Here is an 18,458-nt window from a genome sequence, read left to right as displayed (position 1 = left end):
CGTTTATTTCTAGGCTAAAAAGTAAGAAAATCAACTCTGTGCCAACGGTACAGCCCACATATGCCGAATTCTTCTGGCTTCTAAAACATCATAAGTATTTCACACACAGGGAGTAGATCCTTTCAATTTATAACTGGATTAGGAAAATAGCTCTCATCCTTACATCTTGAAAATACCAATTGGATGCACACTGCCTTCAAAATATTCATATGAATGGCTAGATTATTTGCAAAATTTTAGAAGTTGTGATTATTGAAAGATAAGAAGGTGATTAAGTAAATTACATTAAAACAATTCAAGTGAGATATTTCTTTGTGCTCAGTTATATTTAAATTTTAATGCGTTATTTCAATTAGTTCAACCAATATTTACTGAGTACCTTCTATGTAACTGGTACTCTTGTAGATAATGGAGATAAACTTCATAAATTGACAAAAACATTGCCTTTATTAAACTTATCTTCTAGTTGCAGGGGAGAAAATAAAGGACATAAATAATAAAAGTATGTATAGAAGAAGATGCTAAGTGCTATTAAGAGAAATAAAGATGGCCAGGAATGAGAATCAAAATACTTTAATAATGTAAGATCAGTTGGCCTTCTTACAGACTGTTGATGGAGTTTGAACCAGAATAATCTTACAGGGGGAGAGTTTGGCAATAATTATTAAAAATTTTTCAATGTTACCCATATGCTTGACTAGAAATTTATACTAAGGAATGTGATGTATGGAACAACTCAAGTATTAGGATGTTTGTTGCATTGCTAATAGTGAATGATTGGAAATATTTTCAAGATCCAACAATGAGGAATTGTTAGATTTTCACTGCCCCATATGGTAGCCATTAGCCATATGTTGATATTTAAATTTAATCGGATATTAATTAAAATTACCTAAAATTAAATTTTTAGTTCTTCAGTTGCACTGGCCATGTTTCAAGTGCTCAATAGCCAAGTAAAGCTGGTAGTCACCTTACTGCATAGGGAATCTTATAGAGTAATTCCATCAGCACAGAATGTTTTTCTGAACATTACTGGCTAAATAACCAACATCAGGGGCACCCACGGAGCTCATTGCACTGCATGTTGCAGAACCCCAGCCCAAGATTCTGATTCTGGACATAATGTGTGACACGTGGTGATCAGAATTTTTAACAATATCTACACTCATGCACACTAAGGTCTGAGGTGGTGCATTCCATAGAAAGGCTAATAGTATGGGCTTTGAGTTGGCTTGAGCATAAGGTAAGTGAAAAACAACAAAGATTAGATTGTGGGAGCGGGTTTCAAGCAGTCTTATGGAAAACCCTTACTGTTTGAGCAACTTACACATTACTTGGTAGATTTGAATTGACGAATATAGCTGCAATTTTATGAGCAGAGAAGTGGCACTTTCTGAAGTGGAAAGGTTAATTTAGCAGTGGATGATGAACAGGACTGGTGGGGAAGAAATTGGAGGTGGGTAGAAACCTAGGAGACTATAATTAATCATTCAGGAAATGGGAAAATGAGATCAGGACAAATAGCAATGGAAATCAGGAGTCACAGGGTAGAGACCTCTAGAGGTAAAATCTGGAACTTGAAAACTAAAATAAAATAAATGGATCAGAGGATCTAAATTCCATGCAATTGTCTTAAAAGGAAAAAGATTGGGAATGAAATTATTTGTTACAGTAAAATATTTATTCTAATTTTTAAAAATTAAGCCTTAGGGAAGCAAATTCTATGGTAGTTGGCCATGGCTTTCATTATCCTAAGATTTTAATAACATAAGGAATAAAGTCAGATTGAAGACTCTCTTTCTGATTGTCATATAGAATAAAATACCCATAGGGGAAGAATTCAGATGAATGGCCTACAGATGATCATGAATAAAATAAAATACTTTAATATCCTATCAGTCAAGTTTTCCAGTTCTTCATTCTTAGAAATATTTGGTAATTTCTTCCTAGACTTAGCATTCCTGACAATTAGCATTGTCTGTATGTTGATAATAAAAAACCGCAACATTAGGTTTTAGGCACTTTTTCCACCTCTTATCAAAGATAGTAATTTAATCAGTCAATAATTTGAATAGAACTTACAGAATGAATACATGCACTTAGTTTTGTTAAAGCTCTTTATAAATGTAAGCAATTGGATAATTTATATTCTAATAAGGAGTAGAATTGTGAAAAATAAAAGTATATCAGAGGAAATCATAAAGGAAAATATTTAAGATAGTCACAATCATTAAGACACCTATGATTAATAGAATGGTGATTTCTTTTAAAATTAAAATAGCAGGTACAGTTGGTTGTATAACCATTTAATTTGTTGTCCACATTTCTTAAAATATATACTTATAAGACTGTTACTTATTGATGATAAAATGTGTATTGATTATTCATAATGTGCTGTAGCAGTTTATATAATCATTCCATGGATCAGATATTATCTCTTTGTATCTAGCTTTCCTTTAAACTCACACATACATTCTGACATATACATACATTTACACACACACGTGTGAATACACACACACACATATATTTAAGATGGTATATATTAGAGATGAAATTTTACTGGACTATGTATATTTAGCTATTTTTAGTATATATAATAAGTGCTGATTCTACAGACTATGTTTATATAAAATACACAGCTAGTTTATAAACACATACTTAAATTTACTTTATATTTTATTTTATATGTATATTTTTTACTATTTAATATATTTAAATGTATTTACTATTATATTTAATCTTTACTATTATATTTAAATTTATTTTTGTATGTGTTCATAAAACATAATATAAGTCCTATTATATACTGCAGAATTTCTTATGTATTCTACATAAAAATATTAAAACAGTTTTGTACTTATTTATCTGACCTTGTCCTAAGTACTTTAAATATTAGTATATTTGCTTAACCTTTATATAGCCCTATGAGATTAATACTATTATTCCCATTTTATAGATGAAGAAATTGAGGCACAGAAAGGTTAGGTTACTTATTTAAGGTAACACATCTAAGTGGCAGAGCTGGATCTGAATCAGTCAGTCTGGCTGTAGAGAATGTACTCTAAAATTCCATCATGTCAGACACTATATATAGTGCATATAATAAATATCTGTATCACCTACGTGTGTGCATATATATGTAGGCATATGTATATGGTACACACTGATAAGATTGATGTGCACATTGAATTCTGTTATTTTTTTCTCTTTTTAATATATATATTTATTTCAGATGCTTTGGATTTTCTTAGAATTTAGAATTTGAGAAAACATAATGTACCAAGAGAGAGGGCATGCCGCTGGGAGAAGTCTATGTGGCTGATTGCCCAGAGGCCTCACAGGGTGTCATTTCCTTGCTGAATTAATGAAGAGCTAGTTCTACTCAGTATACCCGGGCATGATCAGACCTTTTGTAAAGGAAGGACACCAAAATCATCTTGACCTGACCTATGGATCAGAATGCCAATTTGTTAGTCTACTAGAACGTTCCTGTCCCCTAACCATAGCAACTTCTTTGCTGATACCAAGATGTCATTTAGGAAGCCAAGGTAACTCTTCCTGTTCAAAGAAGTCATTTTCTCAAGCGTGAGTGACTTCATATGAATCCCAGTTCTGGTGTATTATAGTGGGATACATTCTTTAACTGCTCTGTGCCTCAATTTCTCAATCTGTAAAAGTGGATGAATCCTGGTACCCAATTCACAGGTTGTGATAAAGATGAAGTGAGTAAACAAGTATAAAGAACAGTTACGTGTCACATAAATAGCACTACTGCTATGGCGATTGCTGATTTTTATATTAATGCTAAACTTTGAGATCAGACATTTACAAATTAAAGTCAAACCTGGTGATTTTGATTAAGTACTTGCAATATGTTACACAAGTTTCTCAGGCCTTTCTGCCTACGTAAGCATACCATTTGGCTGAAAATCGGTTCTCTAAAAGGAATTTGCTTCAGTGAAACGATTTACAGCAAAATATCTTAGACTTGGTTTACCTTAATTTTTGACAGGTTTTGATGAGTTGGGCATTTGGAAAACTGGCCTTTTGGTAATTTAGCCACTCGGCGAACTGGCTTTTGGTAAATGGATCTTTCACACTTCTACCTAGAACTTGTTTCTGTGGTTGCAGTACAGCATATATTCACTTATAAGGAAAGAAGGGAGGGGTTAAAATCTTGCTTTCAGGAAATGTGGATTTTCAATCTAGCCATGTAAGTTTGTCAATAATTAGAATCCATCCTGTTTGCCAAGGAAAATTTTTTGTGTAAGGTTTTCTTATCGCATCCTAAGATTTTTGCTTATAATATTTCATTAGGTCATTTATTTTTGGACTCAAAACATATATTTCTCTATATTTTATGTTTTGTGACTGACTGTCCTAGGGAAGTTTTTACTAATTAAAAAAACCATTTTTTCATTGTTAAGGATAATTCTCCCAAGTACATCCTTCCTAAACATGTTATTTTGCCTTTTAAATCTGCCTGTACTTAGATACATTGTTTGATTTTTCACAAGCCTTGAAATTCCTTAAAGAGAGAAATTATTACATTATTTATTTCAAGTATCTATTAATATGTAACACAATTTACTGAGTTCTGTAAAAGCTAACTTACTGGCTAAGCTCTAATTGACCCTGTAGATATAATGGTCACTATTTGAATGTGTTATATTTTATGATGCTTGATGATATTTTAAAACCATTTTCAGGATGAAAGTTCAATAGAAAGCGATGAATTTGATATGAGCGATTCAACACGGATGTCAGCCGTGAACTCTGATCTTAGCTCCAATCTTGAGGAGAGAATGCAGAGTCCTCAGGCTCTTCATGGGCAGCAAGATGGTAAGCCTTTCAAACTGAACAAACAAATCAACAAAACAACAAAAACCCAAGTCAGAGTTTATTTAAACAACAACCACCTCATGCTTTTGTGCTGATTTTTTTTTATCTGTTCCTGTGGGGACTTTTCTGTAGACTCAGGTTCCATTATCTACTTCCTTATTTTTGGATTCAAGTACTTTGTTCAAAACTAGGGTGATAGAATGGTTTATAAACAGATGTTAGTTATAAAAATCCAAGCTTTCCCATGTTTTGCTCCCTGAACTTAAATGTGTTGTACCAATGTAATTTGGGTTTCTGCAGTGTTTCCTAGCTTTGGTTTCTCAGGCCATAATAGTAAAGAGTTTAAAATGATCAGAAGAGTAATTTGGATGTTTTAATTTTCCTAAAAGACAAAGTTGTAATTAAAAACAATTTATCTAAAAGAATAATTTTACCAGAGTGATTTTGCTGGGGTAAGAAGATTTTTGCTGGGATTTTGAGCTACTTTATAAAGCTGTAAGTGAAAAATCAATCATAATTTCTTATTCCTGGGTCCATTGAAAATTCCAGAATTATCCAGTTGTTGTTGATAGGAAGAAAACTGGATAGGTAGAGAAGGTAGACCAGGCAGTTAATATTTTAGGTCTACTGTTTGCAGAGATCTTTGAAAGTTATCTTTATAGATTTCTGTCTTTGTAAATATAAAATTATGTATGGAAGTAAATGTGCCTTACTAAGGTAATCGTGAATGAAAATTACGGGTTGTAAATAGGAGGCAGTTGGCCAATTTCATCCAACATTAGTTTATTATTCCTGTCATTAACAAGTTTACATGAACTTTTTGACTATATAGTTTTGTGCCTACATCTCTAGATAGGGAAATGAAAAGTTTTCCTTGCTTTCTCTGACGCTTGCTATTAAAAACTGGTTGTAAAAGATTGCTGCATTTCTAGCTGCTGATCTGCTTTTGCTGTCAAAGTTTAAGAAATCCCTAGTTTTAGGTATACCCAAATTTCAAAAAAAAGGTGGCAAACATGTTTCTTGTTCACAATTCAGATGAGCCTAAAAGATTTTGGTGTCCTTGTTGGCATGAATTACAAGGAATGACGCATGCACTGATTGATCAGTGGCTTTAAAGTCTTATTTTACCTACTACACAGTGGACTAGCTATTGTGGTAGAAAGGACATTTACTTGGGAAATTTGTTTCTTTTTTAATGCTTATTTATTTTTGAGAGAGAGACAGAGAGAGTGCGAACGGGGGAAGCGCAGAGAGAGAGAGGGAGACAGAATCTGAAGCAGGCTCCAGGCTCTGAGCTGTCAGCATAGAGCCCAATGCGGGGCTCAAACTCACAGACTGTGAGATCATGACCTAAGCCGTAGTCGGAAGCTTAACTGTCTGAGCCACCCAGGTGCCCCAACTTGGGAAATTTCTAAGAATGGAATTTTTCTGGTTCAGATATAGATTATCTTTTCTCTTTTAAAATCTGAGCAGACATCTTCAGATTTTGACTTTTTATTGGAAATTGCATAGCACTGGGATCATAGAATAACTGAACTATATATCAGTGACAAATATATTTATGTATATATCACTCTACTAACATTTGTTCGTGTACTTTGCCTATTTGCACCATCGTCTTTTTTAGTCTATAATTTTGGAGCATGTAAATAACAAGAGAATGTGTCTCACGATGCAAATTCATGGTTTTGTTGATTGAAGTTGTCAGTTGTGGATATTTTGCTAGGGGATAGCTGATGTGATATAAATCTACATTGATTCTAATACAATTCAGTGGAATAATTTCAAATACTGTTTACTCTTGGGAGAAAACACTTTCTCATCATATATGGATGCATGCCTCAAGGATAAGGACATAGCTAGTCATTCCTTCTCCAACCTATCCCTAGGTCTTCTCTTATACAAATGCCTTTTCCTCTCACTTATCATTGAGTTTTCTCTTGCAAGCATTTCTTTTGTTTTCCTGCATCATAGCTTTTCCCCAGGATGAATATATAAGCATGGTGTGTTAAATGTCCTCTATACAAAGCTTCCATTGATCCCATGGTGCCCTTCCATTCAGTGCCCCATTTCTCTGTACCATTCCCACAAGACACTTTCCAGAAAAACTCATCTAAAGAGTTGTCTCAGCATCTCCACTTTCTCTCCTCTACTTCTTTTGCTCATCTCGGTAAGCTTCCATCCTTGCCACTCCCTGTTGGAGTGCTCTAGGGTACAACCGTGAACTCTCTCCTCCCCTACACTTACTCTCTAAATGATCACATTGACTCGTGTAGCACCCTGATGAATCCCAGATTTGCTTCTCTAAGTGCTGATATCTTTCCTGAGCTCAGGACTATCTCCCCCAAACACCTAAATTTTAATATTCTTCAGAGGACTCACCGCTGTATGAAGTATTATTTTTCGTATTTATTAGCTATTTCTCTTCTAGAATACAAATGCCATATTAATGAATAGATCTTATGCTTTTGATTTTCCTTTCAGTTGCTCTATTTGAGGTAGTTCTTAAATACTGCATTATTTTAAAAAAATGAAAATATAACTTTTTACCATTACCATGAATTTTTGCCTAAATTTTACATATTTTTTTCGTTTCTCCTTTCCCCTGATAATAGCACTCCCATATGTAATCCTCACTGACAAACTACTGTATCATTTCATTTTTCTCTGTACTTATAAATACATGCATCAATGAACATACCTACGCATACAAACACACACACACATAAACAAAAATATGTACATACTGGGAAGGTTTGATCACCATTCTTTTATAAAAATATGTTCATTCTCTCTCTCTTTCCCTCCCTCTCTCTCTGCCACTCCCACTCTCTGTCTCTCAAAATGATAAAAAAAAATAGTTCATATTATTTGCACTATACTGTATCTTGTTTTTCTCATCCAATGTTACCTTTTAGAGCTTTCTATATGGTGCATATATATGTAGATGAAGGAAAAAAACACATGGTCCCTACCTCCATAAAACACACAATCTAAAGGAATAAAAGTATACGTGATACCACCCACATTTGATTACTGTTCAATTAACCAATGTGGGAAAATGCCAGTCTCTGTAAAAATAAGAATTCAATGTGGTAAAACCTGTAGTTTATGTCTACCTTTCTAAAGTCAGTGGGGACTCTGGGTGCTAGACCTACATTGGATCTGAGGGTATTACTTTCTTGTACCTGGTGTACGTGATATTTGGGAGTAGTCAGAAGGTAGGGACTTATGATACAAATGATACAACAAATCCACTTTTGGTTGGGCAATCCACATGCACCTCCAATCTAGTCCCTCCCAAAGTTTCTCAACTTGGGCACATCATTTGTGGTTGTGGGGGATATCCTGTGCATTGTAAGATGCTTAGCAGTGTCTCTGGCTTCCACTCACCACGTCACTATTAAAACCTGTCTCCCGAGTTGTGACAACCCAAAATGTCTCAGACATTTCAAATGTCCTATGGGGAGGGGCATAAAGTCCCTAAGTTGAGAACAATTGGTATAGGCAGAAAAGGCAAGTCTGGGTTAGAATCCTGTAAGATGGAGACTGAAGAGACCCAATAAAGAGAAGTTTAGAAGTGGAGGTTGGGGAGGAGTGAAGGAAGCGTGTTCAATCCACTTTCTGAGATAATGGAAATGTTCTGTATTTGTGTGTTTTATACTTGTGGTAGTCACCAGCCATGCTGCAACTATTGAGGACTTAAAATATTGCTGGTGCAACTGAGGGACTAATGTTAATTTAATCTGATTTCATTTTAATTAATGTTAATTTAGATTAAAAGTCACATGTGCCTAGTGGCTACTGTATCAGATGTGTAGATCTAGAATATTGTTTTGCTCAGACTTGGCAGTTAAATTCCTTTCTCTGTAGCCACGGGTTTGATGTGTCTGAAGTCTTTGTAGAAATTGAGAAAAATCTTATATTTTAACAGTCAGCTGGAACTCTAGTTTAATATTTATAAAATATGAATAACAACATTTTAAATGTTAAGTTAAAAGGTTCCATTTTCTTTAATACAACATGATTAATGTATTATTGTAAAGAAATTAACATATCGTGATTTTAGAAATGCTTACCTATAAATATAACACAGGTAGGTACAACAATGTCTTTATTGGGCACCATATAAAAGGGAGAGTTAAAAATCCCTTTTAAGAGCTTTTTTTTCTCACTGTGGTTATGAAGGATTTGCAATATATTCATTAAGGGAAATAATGTGAATTCATTGGGAGATATATGTATATTATGTGTGTTGGAGAAAGAGAGGAAAAGAAGAGAAATGTCTTGCCACTGGGCTAGATAATTAGGTGAAGGTCAAATAAACACAACTGGAATGAAGAATTTAGAAGAGGAAAGATCGATGTATAATATTCAGCTTTTGTGTTTATTTTAAGCTTCTAGTGCTTCCCTAAGTCAACAAAAATATAAAGATAAAAAATGTGCAGAAACTCTGAATCTTAGCATAGTACTTAATCTATTTTACATTTGTTTGTTTGTTTTAAGTTTACTTATTTATTTTGAGAGAGAGCACGAGCATGTATGCACAAGCAGGGGAGGGACAGAGGGCGAGTCAGAGAGAGAATCCCAAGCAGGCTCTGTGTTGTCAGCGTGAACCCCATGTGGGGCTTGACCTGAGCTGAGCTCAGGAGCCAGACGTGTAACTGACTGAGCCGTCCAGGCCCCCCAAACCTATTTTACCTTAAATAAGTGTGCAACATAATGGCTCGGTATAGGTAGTTACTGTTAAATGACCACCACATTAGGGCTAGTTAACATCCATTACCATACATAGTTACAATTTTTTCTTTTTTTTTTTCAACATTTATTTATTTTTGGGACAGAGAGAGACAGAGCATGAACGGGGGAGGGGCAGAGAGAGAGGGAGACACAGAATCGGAAACAAGCTCCAGGCTCTGAGCCATCAGCCCAGAGCCCGACACGGGGCTCGAACTCACGGACCGCAAGATCGTGACCTGGCTGAAGTCGGACGCTTAACCGACTGCGCCACCCAGTCGGTTGCGCCGCCCCTACAATTTTTTCTTATGGTAGGAACCTTTAGAATCTACTTTTAGAGTCAACTTTGAAATATACAATGCGTAATTATTAACTATAGTGACTATGCTGTACATTATATCCCTAGGACTTATTTATTTTGTAACTGGAAATTTGTATCCTTTGGCCACCTTCACTGGATTTTGGGTAAAATATATTAAGCTATGTAAAACTTTTTGACAGACTTAAAATAATGCCTCTAGGTTAAAATCATTTAAAGATTGCATAATCCCTTGAGTTAATCATAAAAGCAGGAGGTCCTTGAAGCTATCATGAAATATAAGTAGCTTATCATAAAAGAGGCTCTCCTGTGCAATGGTTGTTGTTTACACAATTCTGAAAAGCATTCCCAGATCGAGAAGCTTAAAGATGCTCTGTATTCAGGTGTTTGTCAATTTGTAAGTGTCTAGTTCTGTCATTTAATTGGATTAGAAGTAGAACTGTGGTCACTTAGGCTTCTGTCCACAGATTCTAGAAATTCGTGGGAGCTTGTAATAGCTCAAGAAAACACTCTTTTTTCTTAATTATTTTCTTCTGAAGTTGTACATTTTATAAACTGCTGATTTGTTTGTTTTGTTGTTGTTGCTGAGGTTATTTATTAAAGGATGTCTGGCAAAAGAGAAGTGTCAGATTTAGCGACAGACTTGAAAGTTTCAGTTCAAAATAAACATTCAATTTCATTTGATAGAAGTATACTTTTACAAGAACCATTTTAATTGCTTGTCTGAGTCAATACTATATTGTATATTATTGATAGTTTTGCAAGGGAATATTTGTACTTTATTAATCTCAAAAATATGTTTACATAAGAGCAAAGGATTTCTGTATTTTTGAGTCAAAACAAATTGTTGTATTTTTCCTTGTTGCCCATTTTCTTAAGATTATTGGAGTAGAGGGGCGCCTGGGTGGCTCAGTCGGTTAAGCATCCCACTCTTGATTCAACTCAGGTACTGATCTCGAGGTTTGTGAGTTTGAGCCCTGCATCGGGCTCTGCACTGATAGTGCAGAGACTCCTTGGGATTCACTCTCTCCCCTTTCTCTGCCCTTCTCCTGCTTTCTTTCTCTCTCTCAAAATAAACAGGAAAAATAAAAGATTATAGAGTACAAAGGTAAGTTGAGGTACCCCTTTAACTCTGCACATTACTTTAATCATCTTTAAAAGTAAGGGATTGCAATAGAAAAAATGTATACATTCTCTTCAGCCCTCATTTTTTTTTTTTTTTATGGTTTTGGTGGTGACATCACAGAATATATTGCTTTTAAATGTGTGTTCAGTGTCCCCAGATTGTTTCTTGACTCAGTGGAATAATAGAGACTATTTTAAGCATAGGTTTTTTTTTTTTTTTTTTTTTTTTGCAGTATTTGGTACTTCATTTATGCATCAAACAATGACTTCTTTATACATTTGAAACCTTAATAAATAACATCCAATATACCAGGCAAAGGGCTATGATAATATACAGAAACAAAAAAGAGAGAGAAGGATTAAAGAGTTCATTAACACTTCAATGTCTACCCATGACGGATGGAAGAAATATATTCAAGGCAACTTTTTCATTCAAAGATGTGTTCAATAACTCTGTTAGCATGTGGAAATACATAGTTGATTTGCTAGAATTTAACCCTCCCCCACACTTTCTGCATAATATTTATATTCTAGAAATGTTTTGATATGTTTCACTTGGTCAGACTATTTTTGACAAACAGGAAAAAATTGAATTGGAATTTAGTGATAACCTGCATACAAATATTAAACTATTACATATATATATATATATATATATATATATATATATATACATATACACACATACAAACACACAGTCATCCTTAATTATAATAAACTGAAGATTTTTGGGTTTTACTTCACTGCTAAAAACAGGCCAGTTGTTTACCATAAATATCAGTTTAGTGAAAACAAAAGAATTTATATAAGTTATAAATATCTTATAGGGTAACTAAATAATAGGTAAATGCTCTGCATTCTAATCGTTTGAATTGCATACCTTTGAGTAAAATCATAATTACAAAAAAAATGTGGTTCCCAGGTTCTAAAGGCCAGAAGGCAGTTTCTGAAACTCAGAAAAATATCTTGTTTTGAATCTTGTTGGGAAACAAAAATTGAATCTCACTGATGTCCACTTAGTCTTTCAAACCGTAGTTTGATTAGAACAAATATCTCTCTGTAGAAGCTAGGGTTAAAATCAGGAATGCATAGATATTTTGTTTGATAACATATCAGTCTAGAACACTTTTCCTATATAACAATACATAGTGTACTGGTTTCCAAAGAATGTTAGCAAGAAACCCATTGAAATACCATTTCTATGTGAAATATTTTTCCAAAATGTTTTCAGCTCCTTTGTCTTCGTAATGGGGATCTTCACCTCTCACTAACACTTATATGATACAGCATTAACCCCCAAAAAGAGCCATATTCAGGAGCTGAGTAGACAACATGGAGGCACATGTCCCATTCAGGCATATAATTTTAATAAGTATCTTACATGGAGCCTTGAGCATCCTTAGACAAGGGTAAGTGGTGAGAGACCCAGTCTTTCATTATTAAGTCAACAAATACCTATTGAAACCTAGAATGAGCTACACAATGGGGTTATAAGGACAGACCTGACATGTAAGGTTGAACCATATGAAATTGCCATATTGGTTCAACCTACTAGGTCACGCTCTAAAATAACTTAAAGTAGAACATGAAGAATATGAAAAGCAAACTGTTTTTGAAATTGGGATTTCTTGGGGCGCCTGGGTGGTGCAGTCGGTTGAGCGTCCGACTTCAGCCAGGTCACGATCTCGCGGTCCGTGGGTTCGAGCCCCGTGTCAGGCTCTGGGCTGATGGCTCAGAGCCTGGAGCTTGTTTCCGATTCTGTGTCTCCCTCTCTCTCTGCCCCTCCCCCGTTCATGCTCTGTCTCTCTCTGTCCCAAAAATAAATAAACGTTGAAAAAAAAATTAAAAAAAAAAAAGAAATTGGGATTTCTGTTTCAGAACAATGATGCGTACACATGGGCATTGCATGTATCTTGACTTACACATTTGTAAAGACCAGACTCATGGGACCACCTCAAATGAGGTAACTAAGACAATCATAAGGGAAAGGTATGGAGCCAGTGTTCCAGGTGTACTTTTATTTTCCTCACATTTCTACCTGGAAGTTTGGGAGGGTCAGGATGGCAGCAGTCTAAAAGGTAGTGAGTCATGTGGGTATAGTCATGCTCAAATGCTGTCTTTAGCCAGTGTTACCTTCTGAATTACCTTCAGAGTGAGGATTGATATGCATGGGTTTCAGGTAGCCCTGTTTTCTTCGTTAGGACAGCTGTTATATATTGCATTTCTTTAATATTTCTGAAAATGTTCCTCTACTCACCTAAATTTTACAATTTTTTGGAGTCTTATTTATCTGAGTATCGTACACATTTGAACTTAATTTTAGAATACACACACACATAACACTCTTTTACTGCTGTATATACGTGAATAAAATTTTATTAAAAGTATGTTCATGACTAAAATTGCATCTAATTTAGCTGAATGGGATGGTTCCAAGTAATTATTAAAGCATATAAACCGGCAATAAAAGCAATAACTATTCACTATTTAATTTAGTTGGAAATCTAATAAAACATGTTTTTAATAAAAATGATGTAAAACAGTATAGTTAATACAAAATTAAATTTAGTGTTTCATTTTTTATGATGTTGAGTTTTAATTAGAAAAGCTATTAACATTTTTTTAGGTGCAACACCAAATTCCCTATTGACCTATTGTCTTGTGGAAGTAAGGCACTTTCTTTGTTCCAAAACTTTGTTTTCCTTTAATACTTTATAATTGTTCAGGATATTTTGCATAAAGCAAAAAATATTGAAAAGAAATTTTTTGCATAAATATAATAAAATATTTTACTTCCCAAATTGAAACTGTCCTTAATGGTGTTACTCTCAAATTTTAAGTTGCCATACACTTCTTCAAATACCTGAGAATTATACACTGGTGCTACTTTTTCTTAATCCAAGTTGTTCTAATGCCAAATTAAAAAAAATAATTTACCTGAGAGATTCATTATTCTGGGTTGAGGTGGTTACACGGATTTAAAAAAAAAAAAAAAACATTTTTACATGTTTATTTACTTTTGAGAGAGGGGGCATCGAGGGGCAGAGAGAGAGGGAGACGGAGAATCCCAAGCAGGCTCCGTGCTGCCAGCACAGAGCGCTCTTCATGGGGGCTCTGAGATCATGACCTGAGTCAAGATCAAGAGTCAGGCGCTTAACTGACTCAGCCACTCAGGCGCCGTACACCGGTGAAGTTTTCAGAAAGCTTTCTCTTCGTGGCGGTGGCTCTATGAATAATTATATCATAATTTTCAGAAATATAAAATATCTTTATAAGTAAATGAAGAAGGTAGATAATTAAATGGAGTGTTTCTATGAACTGGAGAAAATTTTGATTGCTAGGTTCTGTTGTAATATTATGTATGCTTACGTGTGTGTGTGTGTGTGTGTGTGTGTGTGTGTGTGTGTGTATTTAATCATTTGAAATTGCTTTTAGGCAGTTACTCGACTTGCAAAAGCAGAAGAAATAGCAATTTGGCTTACCTGTAAAACGTAAGTGTGGAAAAAATATGTTTAGTTATGTATTTCCTTTAAATGCTTTTGTAGGGAATATTTTCTTGTATTTAGAGTGACAATATTTGAAGGTTTACTTTCCTTTTAAGTTGAAATTCCACTTCTTCATATTTTACTCCTGTTGCATAAGTGGTTTTTCATGTAAGTGAGTGCTTGTTTACAAATTTAGCTTATTGATTTCAGTATAAAGCTTGCACACTCAGGACACCAGTCTAATCTTAGCTAGGTCCTAGATCTCTGGAAAATTAAGGGAAATTGGCTAGGCTCCAGTTTGATTTGGAGAGTCTAATCTGATCAGTGAAGGATGTCAGATTAATTTGGAATTTTACTTCTGGGGTAATTCTTTGTTTTGAAGTATTGTTCTTGTGCTTGGTCATTAACTTCGTGGCAATATTCACCGGTCCATGAATGATTACATGGATCCAACATTCAATACTTTAGCACCTCCAGGAGACGCCAAAATTCCGTTGGGGCTAAATAGCAGATACTAGACCCTTTAGTCCTTGAATGTTGACTTCTGCCTGTCTGATAATGCATAAATAAGGTAAGAATGCACATGACACTGGGGAGATGTTAGAAAGTATATATCTTTTGAGCATTTATTCAAATAAATTTTGAGCCTATAAATTCACATATCCACCTATATTATAGAATCATAACTGCTTGAATTGTACAAATTTGAGTCTAAGTAGCTAACTTTTTTTTTCTAAATTTTTGTTTTTACTGTCACCCTTTTTAAACTCTCACTATAAAGTCAACACCATGCTGTGTTTCTTTACAACTCTCTTGGCAGTGTGGGTCAGCTAGCTATTACTTAAAAGAAAAACAAGCAAACAACTTTAGCCTTCGGATACAAATAATTTCAGGGTTGAATTATTTCAGGGCTTTGAAGCTGGTGTTGCATAAGAGTTGTAGAGAGAGAAAGCAGTTACAAAATGGTGCTAAATTGACCATAAAAATCTTTATTTACTAGGTTTACAAAGATCATAATTGGATGATAGGTTCATGAAAGGAAAGAATGGTCAGAGGATATTGAAGAAAACAGTTAAAAGGGTATTTCATTACATTCATTATAAATTTGTAGTATAGTTGCTTTCTTATCACTCTTACCTGTTTGACCAGCAGTGCCTGCAGGTGGGGGACCGTACATCTTCTGAATCCCTTCACCCTGCCTTTGGAGTCAAGAACAGTGTTTGGCATATCATAGAATGTAGTTTTTGAACTGAAATACTGTTTGAAATTTCTTCTTCGTCTGATTGCTTCGGAGGTGAAAGTGGACTCAACTCTTACACTCGGTCTTTCTCGCCAAACATTAGACACGCAGTGGATTTCCTTGCCCGTGAATGAATATTCTGTCCTTTCTACATCTCACTTTGGGGTTTCTGATGCCAGTTGCTGTCTTCCTCCCAAACCCAGTCAGGAGCAGTGGAACATTAGGAAGCTTTGAGTCCTAAAGTGAATTCATGAAGGAGGCAGCATGAACAGTCTCTTAAGTTCAAATCTTGACACCTGGCTGCTTGTCCCAGCTCTTCCAGCAAATGAGTCTTGCAGCCTTATTTAAGAAGTATTGTCTTCAGGCAACCGTTTCTACATCTGTCAATGAGAAGCTCAGATGACCTCTCTCTAAGACTTATGCTGGCTCCGGAACACTCTGACTGTGCACCGTTTTAGGATTCTCTCTTGGATCTGTAATGTTTTCTGCTGTTTTCATCCTGACAAAACATTTTCCTTTAAAAGATATCATTTTCTATGTATCTTTAAACTGCTTTAAATGTTTTCTCAGGCTAGGGGAAGGGATTAAAGAGTGATGTAGACATCCCCATCCTTCTCCCAGCTGGCCCTTGGCATCTTTTTTTTTTAAGTTTATTCATTTGTAGGGGCGCCTGGGTGGCGCAGTCGGTTAAGCGTCCAACTTCAACCAGGTCACGATCTCGCGGTCCGTGAGTTCGAGCCCCGCGTCAGGCTCTGGGCTGATGGCTCAGAGCCTGGAGCCTGTTTCCGATTCTGTCTCCCTCTCTCTCTGCCCCTCCCCCGTTCATGCTCTGTCTCTCTCTATCCCAAAAATAAATAAACTTTGAAAAAAAAAATTAAAAAAAAAATTTTAAGTTTATTCATTTGTTTTTAGAGAGAGAGAGAGAGAGAATGAGAGCAGGGGGGAGGGGCAAAGAGAGAGGAGAAAAGAGGGAATCCTCTGTGCTGAAGCCTGACACGAGGCTCGAAATCATGATCTAGCCGAAATCAAGGCACCCCCCTAGCCCTTGCCATATTTAAACAGCCATTTTATTTATTGGCTTTTTCTTTCTTATTTAAATTCCAGTTAGTTATCATACAATATAATGTCAGTTTCAGATATTGTAATTCCAAGGCACATGTATGAAGAGTACTTAGGGAACCAGGGTGATTGCTGACCACTTTCCCTCCAGTCTTGACTGCAAGAATCTTCCAGGGTCATCTTCTGTCTTGTTTTTGCTGCCAATCTTCCATGCCTTTGGCAAGAAACTGTAGTCAGCACAAAGGCTGGTAGGTATTGCCAATATGTGAAATTAATGCTCCCATTTTTCCCCCTCTTCTTCATGAACATCGTTCATAAGAACCCTTATCCCTTATTCCTTCCTAAATATATGTATATGTGTATGTACATATATATGTATGAATGGCTGTGTGTGTGTGTCGGGAGAGAAAGGAAGGGGGTTAGTGGCCGTGTGTGCATGTGGAAGGGATGAGAGAGAGGGAGGGAAAGAGGGAGGGAGGAGGAGTTAGTTCTAGTACTTCCAACAATTATGATTATCTTCCTTCAAGCACTTTTCATAACATTTATCCTGAGCTCCTGAGGTACCGGAGGGTTTCCTAGGATTTCTTTTAACAGCAACATCACTGAAGCTTTGACAACCTTAATTGTCTGTATACGTTTCAGAAACTTTGCGATTCTTGGCAGTCAGGTGTCAATCAGCCCATCTCTCAGTCTGGGGATTTATTTCACCAACATATCATTATTGCCACTGCCTAATAACATCCTGGAGAATACATTCCAGCATCATACAGAATAAAAATTACAACTCATCACTGCTTATCTCTGTTCTTATTCAAATCTGTGATAAAGCAATCAAGAAAAATCAGATTAGCATTATAGGTACAGGGGAGTTTGGTACATCGAACAATGATGCCAGAGTTCTAACTTGGGCTCAGTGAGGACATGCTTACTCACTTAATGCATGTCAGTGACATCAGCAGTTTGTTTATCTCAAATGTGATGTGCATAATTCTATTTTTGAATTGATGAAACACATCTAGACTCTCATCTGAATTTAACCATTGAAAATCAAATCGTGGTAAGATATTTCCAATAGAAAGTGAGGATAAGCGATGATGAGAACTGTCTTGATTGCTTCCTGTACATGGCGCTGCCCCAAAAATTAACGTTTCAGATTTTCACAACAATCCTATGAGGCATGAACTGTTGTTATTTTTATGGTAGAGGTGAGGACATGGAGGCTAAATAACTAGTCTGTCATCACCCAGCTGCAAAGTAGTAGAAGAAGGATCAGAACACGGACATTCTGGATCTGGAGCCTGTCTCTCTAAAGATGCGTTTCTAAGTTGCCACAAGCCCACATCTGTCACCACCGCATTTACCATACTCTGTAACTTGTGCTTGCTTAACGCAGATTATTTTATGCCGGACATGCTCAAGTGTCCCATCGTGTTCTTATTTTCCGAACAGGGAATTAATATTCTGGCTCGTGTTTTAGTAGTACCTGTGCTTTTAAAACTGTATAATAGCTACTTGTAGATGTTTTCTCATACTTTCCTGTTTTCGTGCATGTAGCTTCTTTGTTTCTGCATTGTTATAAAGAAACTAAAATGCTATTTCTAGCCCTTGAAATCTCTTGGTTTCATCAGGAGTAGCAAACTCAAAATCT

The 18,458-nt window shown here is 35.6% G+C and overlaps 1 protein-coding gene across 8 annotated transcripts in view; it reads left to right on the top strand.

The window, feature by feature from the left end:
• The window catches only part of NOL4 (nucleolar protein 4), a 436,192-nt gene that overhangs the window by 125,283 nt on the left and 292,451 nt on the right, over positions 1-18,458 (top strand). For all 8 annotated transcript variants that reach the window (XR_015242528.1, XM_086682717.1, XM_086682710.1 and 5 more), the window contains one exon: positions 4,713-4,845. Coding sequence is in view for 7 of the 8 variants with exons in the window: in XM_086682717.1 (XP_086538843.1) it covers positions 4,713-4,845 (133 nt within the window). In the remaining variant the exon portion in view is untranslated. The remainder of the gene's footprint in view (positions 1-4,712; positions 4,846-18,458) is intronic.

This window comes from Puma concolor, chromosome D3 (genome assembly GCF_028749965.1).
Source record: "Puma concolor isolate L17-30 chromosome D3, mPumCon1.1.hap2, whole genome shotgun sequence".
Lineage (NCBI taxonomy): Eukaryota > Metazoa > Chordata > Mammalia > Carnivora > Felidae > Puma > Puma concolor.
Note: the sequence above shows the minus strand (reverse complement) of the source record. Positions and strands in the feature narration are given on the sequence as shown.